Source organism: Pogona vitticeps, chromosome 2 (genome assembly GCF_051106095.1).
Source record: "Pogona vitticeps strain Pit_001003342236 chromosome 2, PviZW2.1, whole genome shotgun sequence".
Taxonomy (NCBI): domain Eukaryota; kingdom Metazoa; phylum Chordata; class Lepidosauria; order Squamata; family Agamidae; genus Pogona; species Pogona vitticeps.
The window spans coordinates 160,881,757-160,901,456 of NC_135784.1; the positions used below are offsets into that span (position 1 = coordinate 160,881,757).

Sequence of the window (19,700 nt, forward strand, 5' to 3'; positions counted from 1 at the left end):
GGCATTAGTCATAGTCTTCTGCAGGTAGTGCATGAAACACTATCATTATGTAAAACCAACGCACAAATCAGAAAGATAAGGACTGTGTGTGGGCAATCTGGCTGTGACCTATCCTCCCCCCCACCCTTTGACGGACACTTTGATTTAGCTGATCTGGCTGGCTAGATGGGTGTTCCCTTTTTGCTCTCACTCCATATATACATTCCTACCGAAGTTTCATGCTCAGTGGACATCCAGCCCAGAGAGACTGCATTGTTCTTTAGTCAAGTATCTCATGATCACCGTGCTCTCCTCCTAGAGACGCTCCAAACAAGCTTAGGGTCCATTTGTAAATGGGAAAAGATCTACTGCGTTTCTACTTAAATTACGGTTGGCATATACCGGGCTAAATTCAAATGTAAAAAATCGCTCTCCTTTCTGGCAACGTTTGTTCTCCTCCTTTTTGGCCAGGCAGGACTTGGCGCCTCTTGTTCGGACGCGGACACAACCTCGCGTCTCAAAGTCGGCACCGCTGTGACCGCAGCGCCAGGGCGAGGAAAACAAACAGAAGACGAGTCTCCCTTTGGCTTTACCTGACGAGGGAGACTTTATGGGCCGACCTCTCTCCGCCTCAGCCCAACTGCTGCCCTTTCCCCTCCCCATCTCCCTCTCCCCCCCCCCCACAATCTCTCCCCCCCCCGAGCCACCCGCCTCTCTCCCGTTGGGGTTTCCCGCCCAGGTTCCAACGCTGAGCCTCGGAGGAAGGCCCCCGCCTCGAGCTCAGCACGAGCCGCGACGAGAGGCTTAGGCGTCCACCGCCGTGCCTGTGGCCTCACTTCCGAGGCGGAGGAGGGCCCTAGAGAAGTGGCTGTCTCTTTCAGTGCCTGCAGCACGCCGGCAGTCGTTTCCGGTTCCAGTGAGTCAGAGAGAGAGACAGAGTGTGTGTGTTTAAGGGACGGATTGAGGGGGTGCTTCCTTGGTGAGGCTGTCGGGGAGCCCCGGGCAGGACGTGACCAGCAATGGCGGACGGGGGTGCGGAGCGGGCCGACGGGCGCATCGTGAAAATGGAAGTGGATTACAGCGCGACGGTGGACCAGCGCTTGCCCGAGTGCGAGCAGATGGCCCGGGTAAGTCTGCCGGCGGGCTGAGTCATGGCGCGGCCTGCGCTAGGCCTCGCTGGTCTGGCCCGGGCTCCACGGTGGGGAAGGTGGCCCTTGAAGCCCCTTGGCCCCCGGGCGGTCCCTGGGAGACGCCGAGGGAAGGAAGGCCCGAGGGCAGCCAGAGGCAGGCTCGGCTCGTTTGTCGCGGCGAAGATGGGGTGGGGGGTGGGGAAGAGGCTTGGTGGCTAGGAAGCGCTGGGCGAGCCGGGCCCAGTTCCCATCTGTACCCGTCCAAGGTGGGGAGGAAAGGCCCAAGGCAGAGAGGCCTTTTTTATTTTTATTTTTTGTGAGGGGGCAGCAAGTGGGCACGTAGGATCGGCAGATGCTGCCTGGAGGAAGCCTTCGTCTGGGTGCCCTCGGAGAGTAGACTCTGGTATAAACGGGGATGAACTTTTTTTCTCCTCTGTGGTTTTTCAGAAAAAGGCCATGACTGCACTTCTATGAAGGCTGTAGGGTGGTTGTTTTCCCTTTAGTGACTTTGCGGTAGCTGCAGAGCCCTTGTTCTTAAAAGAGAACTACAGTATTGGATGGAGTAGTAACAATCGAGAGAGGAAAGTATAAATGCTCGTTGAAGATCACTTTTCATATACAGTACAAAACTGCCCACCAGGAGCAGTGCTAATAATTTTCTCTCCCTTTACTGTGAGGAGTGCCTTTTGGGTTTCTTTGTGCAGTGGCCTCAGCTGGCTTTTAATGCCAGCGAAAATTAAAAATGGAAGCAGAAGAAAGATAATCTTGCTTGCAGTGTCTGGTATTGTCATCACTGCAGCCCTTACTATGAAAAGTGCATTCCTTTGTGTTATCTTTGTGTATTTTATATAGAAGGCTGTATTCCTAGAGTGTTTCAGATTACTGAGAAGTGTTGTAGTAATCTCAGATTCTGAAACATAGCCCTTTATTGCAAAATGCATGAATTTGCACCCCAAAGTATTTGTGTTGAGAAAATATACTTATGGATAGTGAACTAAAGCTGAATATGATTTAGTCTCTCACAGTGCCCATTTCTGGTGAAGCTACAGTTCTTTTTGCAACAATTTGATAAACCCTGGGTGCTTCATTTCTTATACAGTACAGAGAAAGCCATCATTGCCCTTGAAGCATAATTTTTCATTTTCAGTTGCTTGCCCTTTAAACTTGGAGATAACTTATTAGATTGTTATCTCCTTCAGAATGTGCATCTCAGTTTCTGGATGGAGGAAAGAAATCAGGTTGTTTTCTGATTCTTTATTTAAATGGTTTGTGCCCCACCATTTAATAACAGATCCAGCTCTCTGAAGCAGTTTACAGCAGTTTTAATTAAAAGACAACAGAAGAATAATGACTGCAATTAGTAAATGAGTTAAAGGGAACAAGAGTAACAACAAAAGCCACAATACCAGGAGAGAAGAGGCTTCTTGTATATTAAAGATACAGTGGGGTCTCTACTTAAGAACTTAATCCGTATAGGAAGGTGGTTCTCAAGTTGAAAAGTTCTTATGTTGAATCTGCATTTCCCATAGGAATGCATTGAAAACCATTTAATCCGTATCTGCTCTTTTCCGTCCATAGAAACTACAGTGGAACCTCTACTTAAGAACTTAATCTGTTTTGGAATGGTGTTCTTAAGTTGAAATGTTCTTAAGTTGAAGCAAAATTTCCCATAGGAATGGACTGAAAACCAATTAATCCGTTCTGGCTGTTTTTTTGTTATGTAGAGGTGCGTTCGTACATTAACCAAAGCTGGTTAATACAGTATAGCAAATTCTTTGTGTCATAAGCTTTTGTGGACTACAGTTCATTGTAGCAGGTCCATGAAATCTGCTGGATAGCTGAGTGGTTTAGGCATTTGGCTGCAAAATCAGAGTCTGAGAGTTTGATTCCCCATTATGCCTGCCTGACAGAAGCTGGACTGAAGTGATGTACAGGGGTCCCTTGCAGTTTTAAGATGACAACGACAATTGTAAACATCTATATATGTATGAGAGTGGGTCGATAAGACTGTTACCAATAATGTTAGAGGGTAGTGAATGCAGAGAGAATAGAAATAGCCAAGATCCAGTGGGATGGTTCCATGAGTAGAACTGTTTCTATCTGTTGATCTGGGACTAGAATGATCTCCCCCCCCCCCACCGAAAGGTTTTCATGCATCTCTAGCATTGGTTCTGCAGAGCTGGCAAGCCTTATATAGATAATTTTTGGCTGATATGGAGGACTGCAGGATGAATGCTGAGGAAGAAAGTTTGGGATGTAAATATATATTATAAATAAATACTGTGTGCAAACTCTTGGTAAGTGATAAAACTCACGTTGATGTATTGGTGAGCTACTTTATACAGTACATGAAAAGGAAACAGTAGATCTTGTAGATGAACTATGATTCAGATGGCTGACAAAGATATACTGTATGTCTATTGAGTAATTGCCAACCAGTCAATGATCAGTTAGTCAGTCAAGAGAATAAGTAGAGTAATGCAAGGCAAAGACCTTGTAAAATTAAAATGCCTTCATTGCCCACTGAAGAACAAGCATAGGGAAACAAATTCATATGAAATGTGTTAAAATAAAACAAATTATTGAAAATAGAGCCTTTTTATAATACTTTATAAATTGAGGATTTTTATTGCAGTAGTGCTTATTAAGAAATTCTATGTAAAAAGAAGGCTACGGATTTTAATAAAGATGATTTAAATTAACAAAAAACATGACTATCGATGAGCATATGATTTGGCTTTTATTTTTTTAAAATGACTGCCTCTTTTTTAACTAGAAAAAAATGTTCTGCGGATAAATATATTTGTTAAGAGATGTGAGGCTCTTGGTTTACATTTTCCTGAAGTCTACACATCCATAATGAAGATGCCCCCCTGAAATCCATGACATCAGTACTGATGCTGTTAACCATAACCAAAGCAAATTGAAACTGAGCAAGTTCTTGTGTTCATAGCTTACTGTTTTCAGTGGGGCATAGCAAGAATTGGTTAATTGTATTTTGCTGTTATTTTCAAATCAGAATGTAGGTTGTTAACCACTAAAGCAAAGCTGACATACTTTAACTAGCACTGTTGAATGTCATGTTGCTTGTTGCATATTGGAAATTTGTAATGAAAAAACACTTGGTTTTTCTTCCTTTTAACAGTATGGCTTGCATTTTAGGATGGAAGGCTCCAAGAAGCAGTTGAAACCTTGCTGTCCTTGGAAAAACAGACTCGTACTGTAAGTACAATATTGTTGAATAACTGTTCTTTTTTGTTTTAAATACAAAATAACTGTTAATTTTTGTTTTAAATACTTTGTTTTAAGTACAAAAATGGTACTTCTGTATTTAGTGGGAACCCCCTAAGCTGCACTGTAGCTTGCCGACAAAGGTCTGCATAGTCAAAGCTATGGTTTTTCCAGTAGTGATGTATAGAAGTGAGAGCTGGACCATAAAGAAGGCTGATTGCCAAAGAATTGATGTTTTTGAATTGTGGTGCTGGAGGAGACTCTTGAGAGTCCCCTGGACTGCAAGGAGATCAAACCTATCCATTCTAAGGGAAATCAACCCTGAGTGCTCACTGGAAGGACAGATCCTCAAGCTGAGGCTCCAATACTTTGGCCATCTCATGAGAAGAGAAGACACCCTGGAAAATACCCTGATGTTGGGAAAGAGTGAAGGCAAGAGGAGAAGGGGACGACAGAGGACAAGATGTCTGGACAGTGTCATCGAAACGACCAACATGAATTTCACAAAACTCCGGGAGGCAGTGGAAGACAGGAGGGCCTGGCGTGCTCTGGTCCATGGGGTCATGAAGAGTCAGACATGACTTAACGGCTAAACAACAACAAGAAGCTGCACTGTAGAATGCAGACCTCAAATAGTAGAAGATAGAATAGTTCGTCCACCTCTTCCTTATTTTCAGCTATTCCTTTGGTAGGCAAAGAGAAAGGCAATCTGCTGAGCTTTAGGAATCTTGAAATTCCCTTGAGCAAGGGTGTGTGTCTGGGAAACCAAATTCAAACAGAGACCGCCTCTGTAGTAGGCATCCTTCAGTCTCAAGAGAGTGTGGTAATGTGCTCTGAATAGAGGTCTTGGAACAACTTCTAACGTGGCTGAGAAGGCCAATTTGAGAGTGACAATCCCTTCCACACTGAAGACAAATACAGTCTGTCCCCTGTCCAACTCCCTGATTTTGCTGGTTTTGGGACTGCCTCTTTGCCTTGGCCTGCTGAACAAGTGTCTCTTCAAAATGGGAGAGGCCATGCTGCACCGCCTGTCTCCAGGCTGAAGGCTCAGATGTCAAAGTTTCCCATCTGTTGAGGTCCACTCCTAAGGCCTTCAGATCCCACTTGCAGATGCCCTTGTATCACAGCTGTGGTCTTGCTCTGGGCCGCTTTCTCTCCACTAATTACTCATATAGGAGATCTTTTGGACCGCCTCTATAGAAGTATATGAGTTGTGTACATACTTCAAGGAGAATTCTAAGCCTTAACTGCTGTTCTTATTTCCAAGAATACTTCTGGATCTCATGTGGCCCCCAAAGACTTTCCTTAAAATGCAAACAAGCTGTTGCAACCCAGCACGCTTATGGCCAGAAGAAAGATACTGGGGTATGAAGTATCAACAAGAGCAAGAGGGGGTAGTGAGGAACAAGGGGGATACTTCATTTGCATTTTCTGTGTAGTGGTGTAGTATGCATCTTAACATGGCTTGCCTGTTTCGCCTGTCTAAATGTTTTCCTGTTTGGGGTGGAATAACGTATATGTTTTGCTTGGTGTGTGTGTGCTTTGTGGGGACAGATGTCTTGCCTGTGGTTATATGTTGAGAAAGGTGTTACTTTAGTCTGCTTCCTCATGCCTAATATGTAATTTCTCTTCTTGAGGCTTAGGCCCCCCCTCTGTTTCTATAAATTTCGCATGCCACATTATTTGTCTCTGAACGTTATCTCTTTCAAAATGGATGCTGTCGGACTAAATGGGATTTTCAAAAGTGATTTCGTGTTTAGGGTTCAGAGTCTTCTACTTAGTGTCTTGACCAAATTAACTTTCATATGAAACATCATCACTTTTTCTTCTGAGACATGAATGGTTCTAACTAGAGATGGGGGTATTCATATTCAAATACGAATACCCCTGCACAGGTGGACATAACAAGGATCTAGCCCCTTGGGCTGGACTGTCCACTTTTGCTGTTGCTGTGGGCTCTGCGCTACCTTCCTATAGCTCTGGAGCTTGCGGTCTGCGAGCCACTCCAGGCAGGAGGTGGGAGGATGAGCCTCGCCTCAAGGTCAAAAGAGTGGCTTGCACAGCTCAAGCTCTGGAGCAATAGGGAGTGTGAAGCCTGCGGCAACAGCGGAAGGTGAGTGGACGGTCTGGACCCTCATTATGTCCACCTGCGTCGCGGACATAATGTATGACCTGTTTGTGACCTCATACCATTGCTGCTGTTTTATGGGACCGCTCTCTATAGTATGTTTTTTGAAAGTGGTAACACCATACAATCAGATTTCTAATGTTTGCAGTGGCCCAGAAGGGTTAGGCACTCAGGTTGAAGGTTCACAAGTACAGTAGAACTCATAATTGTATTGTGGTTGTCAACAGTCTTTGCCAAAAGTAAGATGATGTGGGTGATAGGGGAAGAGAAAGGGATTTATTTTATTGTGTTACTTACTGCCACAGTAGTTCTGCCACAAATAGACTTCATAGGAGTATGTAGCAGAACAATGAATTTAATTTGGGTCTTGGCTTTATGTAACCCAAGTTGCTCCTACTGTATACCTTATGTCACCTGGAAAGGGGAACACTGTATGAAGAGGGTGAATCTTAAGTAGTGCTTTGTTGGAAACATCTGAAATGGTTTTTGAATTTTAGAAACAGTATTTCTATGCTTGGCTTGTAATTATACAAAATTTATTTTTTAGGCCTCTGATATGGTATCAACATCTCGCATTTTGGTTGCTGTAGTGAAAATGTGTTACGATGCCAAAGACTGGGATGCTCTTAATGAAAATATTATTCTTCTGTCAAAGAGGAGAAGTCAGTTAAAACAGGTGAGATTATACTAAGCAAGGAATGTGAACACAAAAATGGAGAAGAGCTGCATATTTTCTGTATGGAGGCATGAGGCCCCATATTCTGTGTAAACTTTGGGCACTGGGGGATTTGGAGGTAAGCCATAAAGGGCTGCATTTTGCCCATTGTTATATATTTTATTTTCCACTTGATTGAATGGAAGTGCTTCACTATTAGTTGTCCGGTGGTCTTATTTACGTACCCAGATTCTTAATTTTTCATTGTTTTCTTGTGTTTTAAAGTGAGAGTGGGAAGAAAATTTATTATCTTATTTATTTTATTTATAAGATTTTTTAGCTGTGCCATTACCAGTGGTCTCTGAATGGTGTACAACAATATTAAAACTTTAAAAACATTAAAACCATTAAAAATAGGCAATATTTTAATAATATCCTATATTAAAAACAATCATTAAAACATTAATATTAATAAATCCTTCTGCTCATATGGCCAGTTAAAGAATACTGTTTAATTAAAATGCTGGCTAAACAGAAAGGTCTTTGCCTGGCGCCAAAAAGCCAAAAGTGTTGGAGCCAGGCAGATCTCTATAGGGAGGGCATTCCAAAGTTGGGGGGCAACAGCCGAGAAGGCCCTATTTTGACATACCATCCGCGTCACCTCTTTCAGGGATGGCATCTTCAAAAGTTCCTGGTCTGAACTTAAGAGGATAGGCAGGCTCGTATGGAAGACTGTCTGTATATCTATAGCAACATTAAGTTAGTAGGAAATAGGAATGCGCATGTGTGTCAAGTCACACACATGTTGCAAGACTTTTGGAACAGAATCAAATGAAGGATTGTTATCTTTCTCTGTTTCCTTGGTATAATTCTCGTATGTTGAATATTTGAAACTTGCTAATAAAAAATCATGTGCTGCATAAAATGGGGGCTTAAAAAAACAACCAAAACTGATGTATGGCAAATTATGTTGTAACACCTAAACTGCTCTTTTAACTCATGCATGATCTGAAAAATAGGTGTATATTAAGAAAAATTATGTCAGTTGCTGCTAAATACCACCAAAATTTCTTGTTTTAAATTTTAAAAATTTTGAAGTTTTAATTTTAAAAGTCATATATTTTGATGATTTAAATAAAAAACGAAATTGTTGAAATCTAAATCATTATTTAAATCAATTTGATTTTTTAAAGAAATCATTGATTTTTATCTACCCTGATACCCACCAAATCTTGTTTTGATCAACCACCATTCAGAAAAGAAACTTGGCCTTAGATTCCACTTACCATAAGAACCTGTTTGAGGTACCAGACTTGACAGAGGCCATTCTCTGCTATGAGAACCTGATGGCAGCAGTAAACAGTACTCTACGCCAGCAGTTTTAACCCGGGGGGGGGGCTTATAACAATCCCAAACTTAAACCAAACTCTGGGTTTGACAGAGATTGCTTCTTCCTGAAAAATCAGATATGGGCTTTGCATCAATCTTATCGGACCAACCGGTTAGAGTCCCTCCCAAGCGAAAATGCCAAATTAAAAAAGCAGTATAAACTTGTAATAGCTCAAAAGAAGCGAAAACTGCAAATGGAAAGGTGAGAATTAATGATACGTACTGCCCGTTTAACGATAGCAAAAAATTCTAGTTGTTGGTTAGGGGTGCCCTAAATAGCAGGGTGGGATTCCCAGGTCTCTGCACATGTTTAGGTCATTTTACCAATATATTTTTCAACCCTCTAGCCTCTGATTTAGGTCCCATACAACTTATCCCACCTAACTTACCAGAATGGGACCCAGTAGACATCATGGGAATTAAAGCTTTAATCACCAACTTAAAACGAAAAGGCTGCTGGCCCTGATGGGATCCCGCCTAAAACCTTTTAAAAGTGCCTGGACTGGTGATCCTCACCCTTGGCCACTCTCTTTACACTAATAGATCAGACTAGAAGGGTACCTTCAGCATGGATTAAAGCAATCATAGTACCTATTTTTAAAAAAAGGAGACCCATACGTCCCAGGAAATTACCGTCCAATTAGTCTGCTGTTCATCCTGGGGAAATTACGCAAGGAGACAAATTGTCAGTCTGGATGGACAGTCAAAAGATCCTGGGACCGGAACAGATTGGCTTTTGTAAAAACAGACACACATTAGATCACTGTGTGGTATTAGCACATCTGGCAGAGAAGTATAACGCCATGGGTAGGAGAAGACTGCAGTTTTCTTTGACCTGAAAGGGGCTATTGATTCAATTCCAAGGAAATTACTGTGGGTCAAACTGGAAAAGTCCTCAATAGATAGGAGACTCCAAAAGTTATACCTACATACAAGCTGTCAGGTCCATTATGGTCCTGCAGGTGAACTATCGGATGGAATCCCGAGTAACAAGGGGGTTAGGCAGGGATGTATCTTGCCCCCCTATCTATTCATTAATGATTTGGATGGCTCCTTGAAACAAGCTGAGGTCCACCCCCCAAGCTTGGCTTCTAGCAAATTCCATTACTGCTATATGCAGGTACTGCTGCAATCCTATCTTTAATTCAACTGGGACTAAAGAGGTTCTTAGCTGCCTTTGCTACCTACTGTGCTAACTGTCTGTCCATCAATGCCCAAAAGTTCTCACCCAGAAGCTACACTACATAGAAAAGCAGGAACTCTTTTCCCAGGCAAACAGAACATGCTCCCCTTTCTCACATGGTGTTCTTCCACCATATAGGACCCCTGCAGCCTACCTAACCTTGCTCTGCTCACCATAGGCCTGCAGATTCATGCTGGCCAGACTGAATATGCTCCCCTCAGCCCTTCTTCAGGGCAGAGTTAAGGGAATCCTTCGCCAAGAAAGATTCTGCCTGTGTGGAAAAGGGTTCCCTGAATTTCTTGTTGCATACACTTTTATATTGCCCATTTTATGAACAAATCAGGAATAAACTAATCTGCCCATTGCTGAACAAGTTCCAAGGCTACCCTTCCAGTTGGTTAGTAAAATACTGCCTACTAGACCATAACCCTTATAGCACAGCACAGGTAGCAAAGTTTTTCCCAGCTGCAGTGTGTAAGAGGGCAGAGTTTGTCCTGATTACCAAATCTCTCAATGCACCTATCTCCCCATACTCCCTGTTATTGTTTTTATTGTACACTATTTTTTCTGTATGGGTAATATGACTACAATAAACTCATTTGTATTTGTATTTTGTAAACAACAACTACTACTACAACAGCTAGTTAAGTAATTAACATGTTGGCAGTGCCTGCTTAGGAAGATTCTTATGTTAAGGAACCTTTGTCACTTTTGTGTATTATCTGTCTCTGTGCCTGGCCAAGCATAAAGCTACCAGTCACATATTTGCTCTAAGGATGTGCCTAAGGATGTGGACTTTGATCCATGAGAACTCACATTAAAGCAAAATTATTTGTCTGTAAAATGCTACAATATTTTTTATTTTTCTTCCCACCACCACCTACTCAGCTAGAGTATGATGGTATATTTAAAGTAAATTACAGGAAAGTGTAGAAAATTGTTAGTAATTTGCTGTGTTAAGTTGCGATACGTGACTACTTCTGGCTTTATTTAAAAAAAAAAAAAGGAGTACCAGACTTCCTGAGACTCTTGAAACTTTTCTTGTTTGTTTTGTTGTTCAGTTGTTAACATTCTAGTCTAAAAGGTCTTTGACTATTTTGTTTGCGGAGATGTTGTCTAGTTTCAGGTAGTGAAGATACTGAATCTGGGCTACTGGTGTAGTAACTGTGGGTGACAGCAGGGGTCAGACCACAGGTATATAAAGCCTGTGTTGCAAATGGTATTTAATATTTGCAAAGTTATGGCATTGAAGCTCTCATTTTTTAAATAGTCCCCAGTTAGCAAGAGAAAAATTGTTGTCTTCCCATGTTGCAACTATCATAGATGAGAGGATACAGCAAATGGAGGATACTGGATGTCAGACAAAATTTTAATTTGGAGGAAATTGTGTAATACGAAGAATTTTGAAAGTTTTAAAAATTTATTTTCTAATATGTAGGACTTTATCTGTCATTTTGATACTGCTCTTTAAACAGATGGATTCATGCACAGGTAAAGGAAATTATAAAGTTTAAAGAGATTAGATATCAAGGATGGTATGTAAAATGTGCTCTGTATAAATCAGAAGCTTTAAGCTGCTTTTATGGTTAGTTCATTACAGTTTGACACTTTAATGGTAAAATTGAAGAGACAATTAATTGGCAGAATCACTACCTGAGCTGCTGGAGAAATGAGGCAGAAAAGGAGGAAGTCATCAGGCACATTGTAGGTGCTGTCTTCTTCCTGTGAGCAATATGGAGACATGTTACACCATGCAGTTAGGTTCAGGGCAGTAATGCCATCTGTGGAAGATATTGTTGCTTGATGAAAAACCTTTTTTCTATTCTTATAACCTTAAAAATATCTATTTTAGTTCCCCTGCAAAAAAACACTAGCATATAATTATACTCATAGCATATCAGAAAAGTAATTCTTCATGGAAAGGCCATTCTTATATACTATGTATAATGATATTAAGCTGTTTAAAATCTAGTGAATTGTCTCCTTTCACATAGTGCTTTGTGTTTCTAGATAAATTTTTATTTTACAAAATTGTTGACGAAAACTATTGCAGGAAAGCATATCAGCTACAATTTTTTTTGTTTACCATCCGGCGGATCAATGTGTTTTGTGTGACGAAGTAGAAAAGCAAGTAAATGAGTACTTCAGATAAATCAATTTCCCACTGCTTTTTGTTTGCAAAGATTATCTGTTCTGACAGATACCAGGTTTTGAATGATGGATACTTTTTTGAATCAAAGGCACTCTTATTGCAATATTTGGATAAGTGGGAGTGCTATTTTGCATGTTACAGTTTTTCTTTTTATTCATATCAGGCAGTTGCTAAAATGGTCCAGCAGTGCTGCTCTTACGTTGATGAGATCACAGATTTACCAATCAAATTACGGTTAATTGACACATTACGCATGGTCACTGAAGGAAAGGTAAGGTATTGTTTCTTATCAAGGACTTTGTACTAATTGATATTTGTGTAAACAACTCACAGGTTTCCAGTTGTGTCAGTTCATGCTTATTGTTAAAATATTCCGAGCTTTTGAAGGCAGTATCCCGCACCATAGAAAGCTTGGATTGTTTTCTAGTTCATATCAAAGCATACCCATTGAAACAGTTGCTGAATGCTAAGCAAATCCTTCGAAAATTCTGCTGATTTAGTGGGTCTAACCTAGTTAGTCAAGCAGTTGGATTTATATCAGGCCGTGATTCATTTAATGAAATCAAAATGTTAGGGCAAAAATGAAAAATTTAACATAGCACAGTGAAACCTAAATGGAGCTAAACACAACAGCTTGGGATATATAAGCTGAATTAATATAATGGGTTCTTAATTCTCAATAGTTGGCTGTAACTACTGTATTGGCAGATACAGGCCTTTCATGTGTTGGGTGTGAGATCATTTGATTAGAACTCTTAATTCCCAACCCACTCCTGCATGAGACCACTATAGGAAGTAAGGTTGGCATACCTCCCATATCCTTTGTCCAGGCATCTAGGTCTGTTTTGTCAAGCAACATGAGTCTCTGATTTCCTTTAACAGTTTGGCAATTTAGACTGCATACTTACACCAGCGCACTCTTACTCTATGCAGAGAAAGAGCATGACCTTTCATTGTGATATCACTTGCAGTGGCTGTGTGCCCAGCAACTTTTTAAAAATTCTAAATCTTTCTGGTTTTAGATTTACGTTGAAATTGAAAGGGCTCGGCTGACGAATACTCTTGCAACAATAAAAGAACAGAGTGGAGACGTAAAAGAAGCTGCTGCAATTCTGCAAGAACTTCAGGTACTACACCGGCAGTACTTGTTTCAATGTGAATAACTGTAGTACCATTTAGACTCTTTTAAGAAAATTGTTCTGGTTATTGACTAGTTGTTTTCATGTGAAGAAGAAAATTATGCAATCCCTAGAGCAGTCATTATGTTTCATTATATTATGCTGTGTATCAGAATTGATTGTACATATTAGCTTCTGCTACTTAGCTTGTGCTATAATGCTTATTGTTGTTGTTGTTGTTTAGTCGTTAGGTCGTGTCCGACTCTTCGTGACTCCATGGACCAGAGCATGCCAGGCCCTCCTGTCTATTATAATTATATTTTCATGACATTCTATAATATATTTTTGAGTAGCTGCCCTAAACTGAATTCTTGAAAGAGCTGGGTAAAACCTCTGAAGCTATGTTGTACAGACTTGAATCATGAATGCAGAATGAACCAGAAACGTGGATTGTCTCCTTACACTAAATTGTGTAATATACTTCAATGTTTTGAACTGTTACTGCAGCTATTAAAATTTCCTAGATTGCTTAGATTTAACATACTTAAAATATAGATATATAATATTTAAATTTAATTTTTACGGAAATATTAGTGGCTACAGTCCTTAAATGTTCCATATCACAATATATAACGTATTAAATATATTCTGGGATTTAGGTGGAAACATATGGATCAATGGAAAAGAAGGAACGTGTGGAATTCATCTTGGAACAGATGAGGCTTTGTTTGGCTGTTAAGGACTACATTCGAACACAAATTATTAGCAAAAAAATTAACACGAAATTTTTCCAGGAAGAAAACACAGAAGTAAGTCTGGTAATTTTATTCTGTCTTGGATATAGATACAGTACATAGTTTTAAATAGATTTCTCAATAGTATTGGCGAAAGTGTAGAATGTACACATTTTTATTTCTGCAATAACCTGTAATTATTTGATATTTCAGAAATTAAAATTGAAATACTATAATTTAATGATCCAGCTGGATCAACATGAAGGTTCCTACCTATCCATCTGTAAGCACTACAGAGCTATTTATGATACACCTTGCATCCAGGCTGAAAGTGAAAAATGGCAACAGGTAAAAAAAAGAAGTAAATGTTCTATCATCTCTAAAGAATTGTCTGTAAAATTAAATAATATGTCAAAATAGTTGTAGATAACTATTTGGACCAGGGCAACTTATCTCTTATGGTTATATATACATACAGTGGTGCCTCGCATAGCGACGATAATTGGTGCAGCAAAAATCACTGCAAAGCGATTTCGTCACTATGCGATATTAAAAAGCCCATAGGAATGCATTGAAACCCCTTCAATGCGTTCCTATGGGCTTCAGACTCACCTTAAAGCGAAAATCCTCCATACGGCAGCCATTTTCGCTGCCCGGTAAGCGAGGAATCCGTCCCAGAAAACAGCGGGTGGCCATTTTTTTTACCCAGCGGCCATTTTGGAACCGCTGATCAGCTGTTAAAAAATCATCACTTTGCGATGATCGGTAAGCAAAACAGGGTGCCGATCGCAAAGCGATTTTTCCCCATTTAAAACATCGCAATGTGATCGCAAAATCTTCATCACTATGTGATTTCGTCGTTAAACGAGGTGCCCGTTAAGCGAGGCACCACTGTATATATATTTAGAAGAACGATAGTTAAATGCTGTCCCTTTCCCACTATAGTGAAGGTTTGAGTAAAATAATTTTGCCACATAGATTTAGGTTGGAGGCCCTTTAGAGCAGATTCTATGCAAGTGTGTAATGCTTCTGGTAGGGAGAAGTCAGTTCTGTCAGATGAATAGAAGTGTGCTCACACAAGTAATTAGAATTTTCCTTTTAGTGTTTCTGTTCATTTCATAAAAGTGGATTATATGGGGCTGTTGGGTCTCTTTCAGTCTTCTTCTCTTTTGAGATATATTTACAGTTCCCATTACAAGAGCAGGAATTAATAGGTGCAGTTTTCTGTTCCAAATGGCATTTTGTAGCATTATTCACCTTATTGCAGTCATCTATCCTGTTGCTTCCCTTTAAAGTTAAGTTTCTTTCTTTCTCTGAAACAGGCACTCAAGAGTGTTGTTCTTTACGTTATCCTTTCACCTTATGACAATGAACAGTCTGACCTGGTGCATAGAATAAGCAGTGACAAAAAATTAGAAGACATTCCTAAGTATAAGTATGTAGCTTTTCTGATATAAGAATGTAGTATTATTGGTTGTCATGCTAATGTACAGTGAAGCCTATTCTGTGATGTTGAAAACTGGAAACCTAAGAGTTGCTAAAAATATTGTTATAAACCAAACCTGAATCCTTGATATGTTCTCTAGTAAATGTCTGCACATATCAGTGCACCAGGTGCTGAATTAGTGTAATCCTTTTTCTGAAATATGTCTCCTTTTTTTTTTAATGGTAATGAAAAACTGTTGCATTGATATGCTGAATTTTTAAAAGGCAAGCAAACTATCATAAGGCAGCGGTTCCCAGCCTTTTAAACTCCACGGACCGGTTGCAGAAGGTGGGGCACCCCCCGCACTAACGTGTGTGTGCACTCAAGTGCATGCACTCATGCAAAGGTGGGGGCATCAGGGGACACTCGTGCACACTCGCATAGGGGTGGGGGCGCTTGCGCTTGCACACTCACATGCGCAAAGGAGCTGTGCGGAGGGTGGGAGTGCACGCAGCGGGTGCTGGGAGATCTTTCTCCGTGACCCTGGCTAGAAACCAGCACCGGCCCATGGACCAGGGGTTGGGAACCCGTCATAAGGTACAGAAGAATGATTTTGTCAGTACTTTACAAAAGCTTTCTTTTTTTTAATGCCAGGGATCTTTTAAAATTATTTACTACCATGGAACTGATGCGTTGGACTACCTTAGTTGAGGAATATGGGAAAGAACTGAGGGAAGGTTCTCTAGAAAGTCCTGCAACAGATGTTTTTGGATATACAGAAGAAGGCGAAAAAAGATGGAAAGATTTAAAAAACAGAGTAGTGGAACATGTAAGTAGAATCTGCTTTCTAACCATTAATTAAAACTGAGCAATGCTGTTGGTGGCTTTTTTGGGGTCCATTTTATAAAATTGTGTTCTATACAGCAGTTGTCCCCAACCTTTTTGCCTCAACGGACTGGTTTATCATGCGTGCGGGGGCGTCTGTGCGTGCGTCTGTGCGAACGTGGGAGAGGGGTGTGTGTGTGTCGGAGGGGTGTGAGTGCGTGCACATGGGGGCCCCCAGGAGATTTGTCTCCATGGACTGCAGGTTGGGGATCCCTACTATACAGAAAATGGAAGTGTTCAGATTGTTTGATGAAATTGTATCTTGAAAAAGACTTTTCTAATGTGTAGATTGGACACCTGTTCAAGTCAGCATACAAAGAGCAAACTGTAAGAAAAACAAGAGGAGGACTCATTTTAATCCATAATCCCTCTTGCAGTATTCTACATAAAATGTATGTTAAGAGAGCTTTGTTGCACTGAAGATTCAGACAGAAAGGGTGTTTTCTGTGAAATAATGTTTACTCTTCCATTATACAGTAGTTTGTTGTGAGTTAGCTGAAAATCACATAATGCTATGGCTAAAAAATTGCTAGATTTACCCTAGGGAAGCCTACTTTGACTTATTCCCTTGCAGCAGTCCTAGTTATGCCTTCACATTAATCTATTATTTTATATTTTAATATTTTAGAATATCAGAATAATGGCAAAATATTATACCAGAATTACAATGAAGAGAATGGCACAACTCTTGGATTTGTCAGTTGATGTAAGTGATACCCAATGTTCAGTGCTTTTGTATGGGAGGGAAAGTACAGCATAGCTGAAAATGAGGGACCGAGTCCTACTGCTTATTATTGTACATGAAAGAAACATTATGGAAGCTGCAGTGGTTAATTGATGCAGGGCTGGCTGCATGTTGGATCCCATGCCTGGCAGGTGATTGGCCCCTTATCAATTAGCTACTGGGCCTTCTGCAGTTTCACGTGCATTAAAAAAATAATATAGGATTCTGGTCAATGAGTCCAGCAGTGATTTTGCTGTGCTTTGGCCTAGCATGGAATTATGTATGGTAGCACTAAACCTTAGTCCTGCAGATGCTCTAGAAGTAAGTAAGCATCATTGAACTTGGTTAGATATTCTCTGAGTAGACATACTTGGGATTATGCTGTAAATCAGTGGTTCTTAACCTTTGTTACTCAGATGCTTTTGAACTGCAACTCCCAGAAACCCCAGTCAGCACAGTTGGTGGTGAAGGCTTCTGGGAGTTGCAGTCCAAAACTCCTGAGTAACCCAAGGTTAAGAACCAGTGCTGTAAATGACCTGTTGATAAATGTTTCCCTATGAAATTTTTGTTCAAGGCTTACTATTTTATTTTTAATACTTTTGCGTATTACTTTTTAATAAAAGATTTCTGATGCAGTCATCATAACATAGATAATACAGAAACTATGCAGTGTAGAAACCATACTAAGCATGTAATTGCAGTCATGGCCTTGTAGTTATGACTGCCTTTGGGGAGGGGAACCTGTTTTGTAAGCTTATCAAAGGGGAAAGGGAGTGTGCCAGGTTCTACTTTGCTCTCTAGATATGTCTTGAGCACCTTTAAGGAGTAGCATCCAACACATATGTACACACTCAGCCTTTCCTGATGGTAGGGCTTGTCAGAAGCTAACTCATTGGATGTCTCAAGATGCACTGAGTATCTTTAGGCCATATTATCTACTTTGCACTCCTTCTTTCCTTCCTTTAGGAGTCCTTCCAACTCCTTGACCACACAGCAATCAAACAACCCCCCTCCCAGATTCAAAACTAGGAGAGTGGGTAATTTGGGATAGTCAGTGACCACATCTGTACTAGCTGAGTTGTCACATTTGTCAATTTGTTGATATCTGTTCACAGACAGGATACACTTCTAATGTTGATGCACTAATCTCATACAATCATACAGTCTTTGAGTTCACTAGATTTTTAGTCTGCTTCAAGATCCACAGTTGCTGCTTGCACTGTTTGTAAACCTCTTCCCCCAACTCTTACTTTTATCTACCCTTATCTGTTTCTCCCCTTGTAAGTACAGTGGTGGCCCGCTTGACAATGATAATCTGTTCCAGCAAAATCACTGTAGAACAAAATTGTCGTCAAGCGGGGGAAAACCCATTGAAACACATTAAAAACCGGTTAAGGCGTTCCAGTGGGCGAAATACCTCATCATCCAGCGAAGATCATCCATAGGGGGGCCATTTTCTGGTGCCTGTAAAGTGAAAAATCAGTCCTGAAAACCAGGGGGGAGCCATTTTGCAACAACGGGTGGCCATTTTGAAACCCGACGATCAGCTGTTTTTAGATCGTTGTAAAGCTAAAAATTGGTTCCCGAAGCAGGGAACTGATCATCGTAAAGCGTTTTTTCCTATTTAAACATCATTTTGCGATTGCAAAAGTGATCGCAAAAACATCATCTTGAAGCGGGGTAATCGTTAAGCGGTGCACCACTGTATCCCAAAATGTGGAGTTTTAGTCTGTAGGAAAGTTCTGCTTTGTTTATGTAGAGGTATTTAATTGAACCTGCTTTGCACATTTATTCCTTTCATAGTTGTCTCAGAAGAAGTTATTTGGAATTGCATGCTCTGTAAGTTCTTCCCTAATAGTTCTGCTGAGAGATTGGGTGGGTTTCAGTTACGTTTTCAATTTCTGTCTTCGAAGGTTACATTGTTTACCTGATGGCTGAAATCCTGTTGTGCAGTTATGCAAACAACCTAACTTTTGAAAATAAATTGCCATAAGAAATCTCTGTAGACGTTGATGGTTGCAAGCCAAGTGGCAGATTGCTTCCACAAGTGCACAACAGGATTTTCACCAATGTGTTTGAGGTCCTGATTTAATAATATTGATAAATTTCAGTGCTGGAGCAGACACATTTTAACTAGGCAGTATGTCAGACAGATTAAACAAACTTCAGTATTTGGTAAATGTCAGCCATGTGTCTTAAGTGCTATTTATTTGAACAGAACTAAGCTCAATTTTCTGCATAAAATTTGGTCTTCAGAGTTTATATATTTTTGTAGTTTGCTTGCTGTGACTTAATACAGCACTATTTGTTTGTTTTACAGGAATCTGAAGAATTTTTGTCCAACTTAGTGGTGAATAAGACCATCTTTGCAAAAGTTGATAGGCTGGCAGGAATTATCAACTTTCAGAGACCCAAGGACCCAAATAATTTACTCAATGACTGGTCTCATAAGCTCAATTCACTGATGGCGCTAGTTAACAAAACCACACATCTCATTGCTAAAGAGGAGATGATACATAACCTGCAGTAAGATGCCTCAGTAGCCTTAACGCTTTAGGGAGGCATTGGATTGGTCATAGAAAGAGACTTTACCCCACTGTATATCTGGTTTTTCATCTTTCCCTTCCAGGTGAAACTTAGAATGTAATCACTCTTGAAGAATTGTTGTCAATTAAGTTCTTTTGATTATTCATTTTGTTTATAACAGTTTTTGCCACAGTGGATGGAAAAACCCAATAAAATTGTATTGCCTGTGTAATGGAAATGGCGTTTGATTTATCAGTTTGTCCCTATCTATCCAGGCAATGTATTTGCCTGATTTCTCTTCCAGATATATGAATATGATGTAATATATTGTTTTATACAAAAATGTAACAAGGTGATTCTTTAATGTTAATTTTTCCTACATGAGTGTATCTAGAATTTCAAGCATGGCACTGAATTACTCTTGTTATTCCATGCTGTAG

At 40.3% G+C, this 19,700-nt stretch overlaps 1 protein-coding gene across 1 annotated transcript; it reads left to right on the forward strand.

The window, feature by feature from the left end:
• Positions 1 to 863: 863 nt before the first annotated feature.
• On the forward strand, positions 864 to 19,498 carry PSMD12 (proteasome 26S subunit, non-ATPase 12). The gene is made up of 11 exons (XM_020782257.3): positions 864 to 1,106; positions 4,272 to 4,331; positions 7,016 to 7,144; positions 12,011 to 12,118; positions 12,870 to 12,974; positions 13,625 to 13,774; positions 13,913 to 14,047; positions 15,022 to 15,134; positions 15,780 to 15,954; positions 16,639 to 16,716; positions 19,055 to 19,498. The coding sequence occupies exons 1-11, from the start codon at positions 999 to 1,001 to the stop codon at positions 19,262 to 19,264; spliced, it is 1,371 nt and encodes a 456-aa protein (XP_020637916.1). The 5' UTR covers positions 864 to 998; the 3' UTR covers positions 19,265 to 19,498.
• Positions 19,499 to 19,700: the final 202 nt, after the last annotated feature.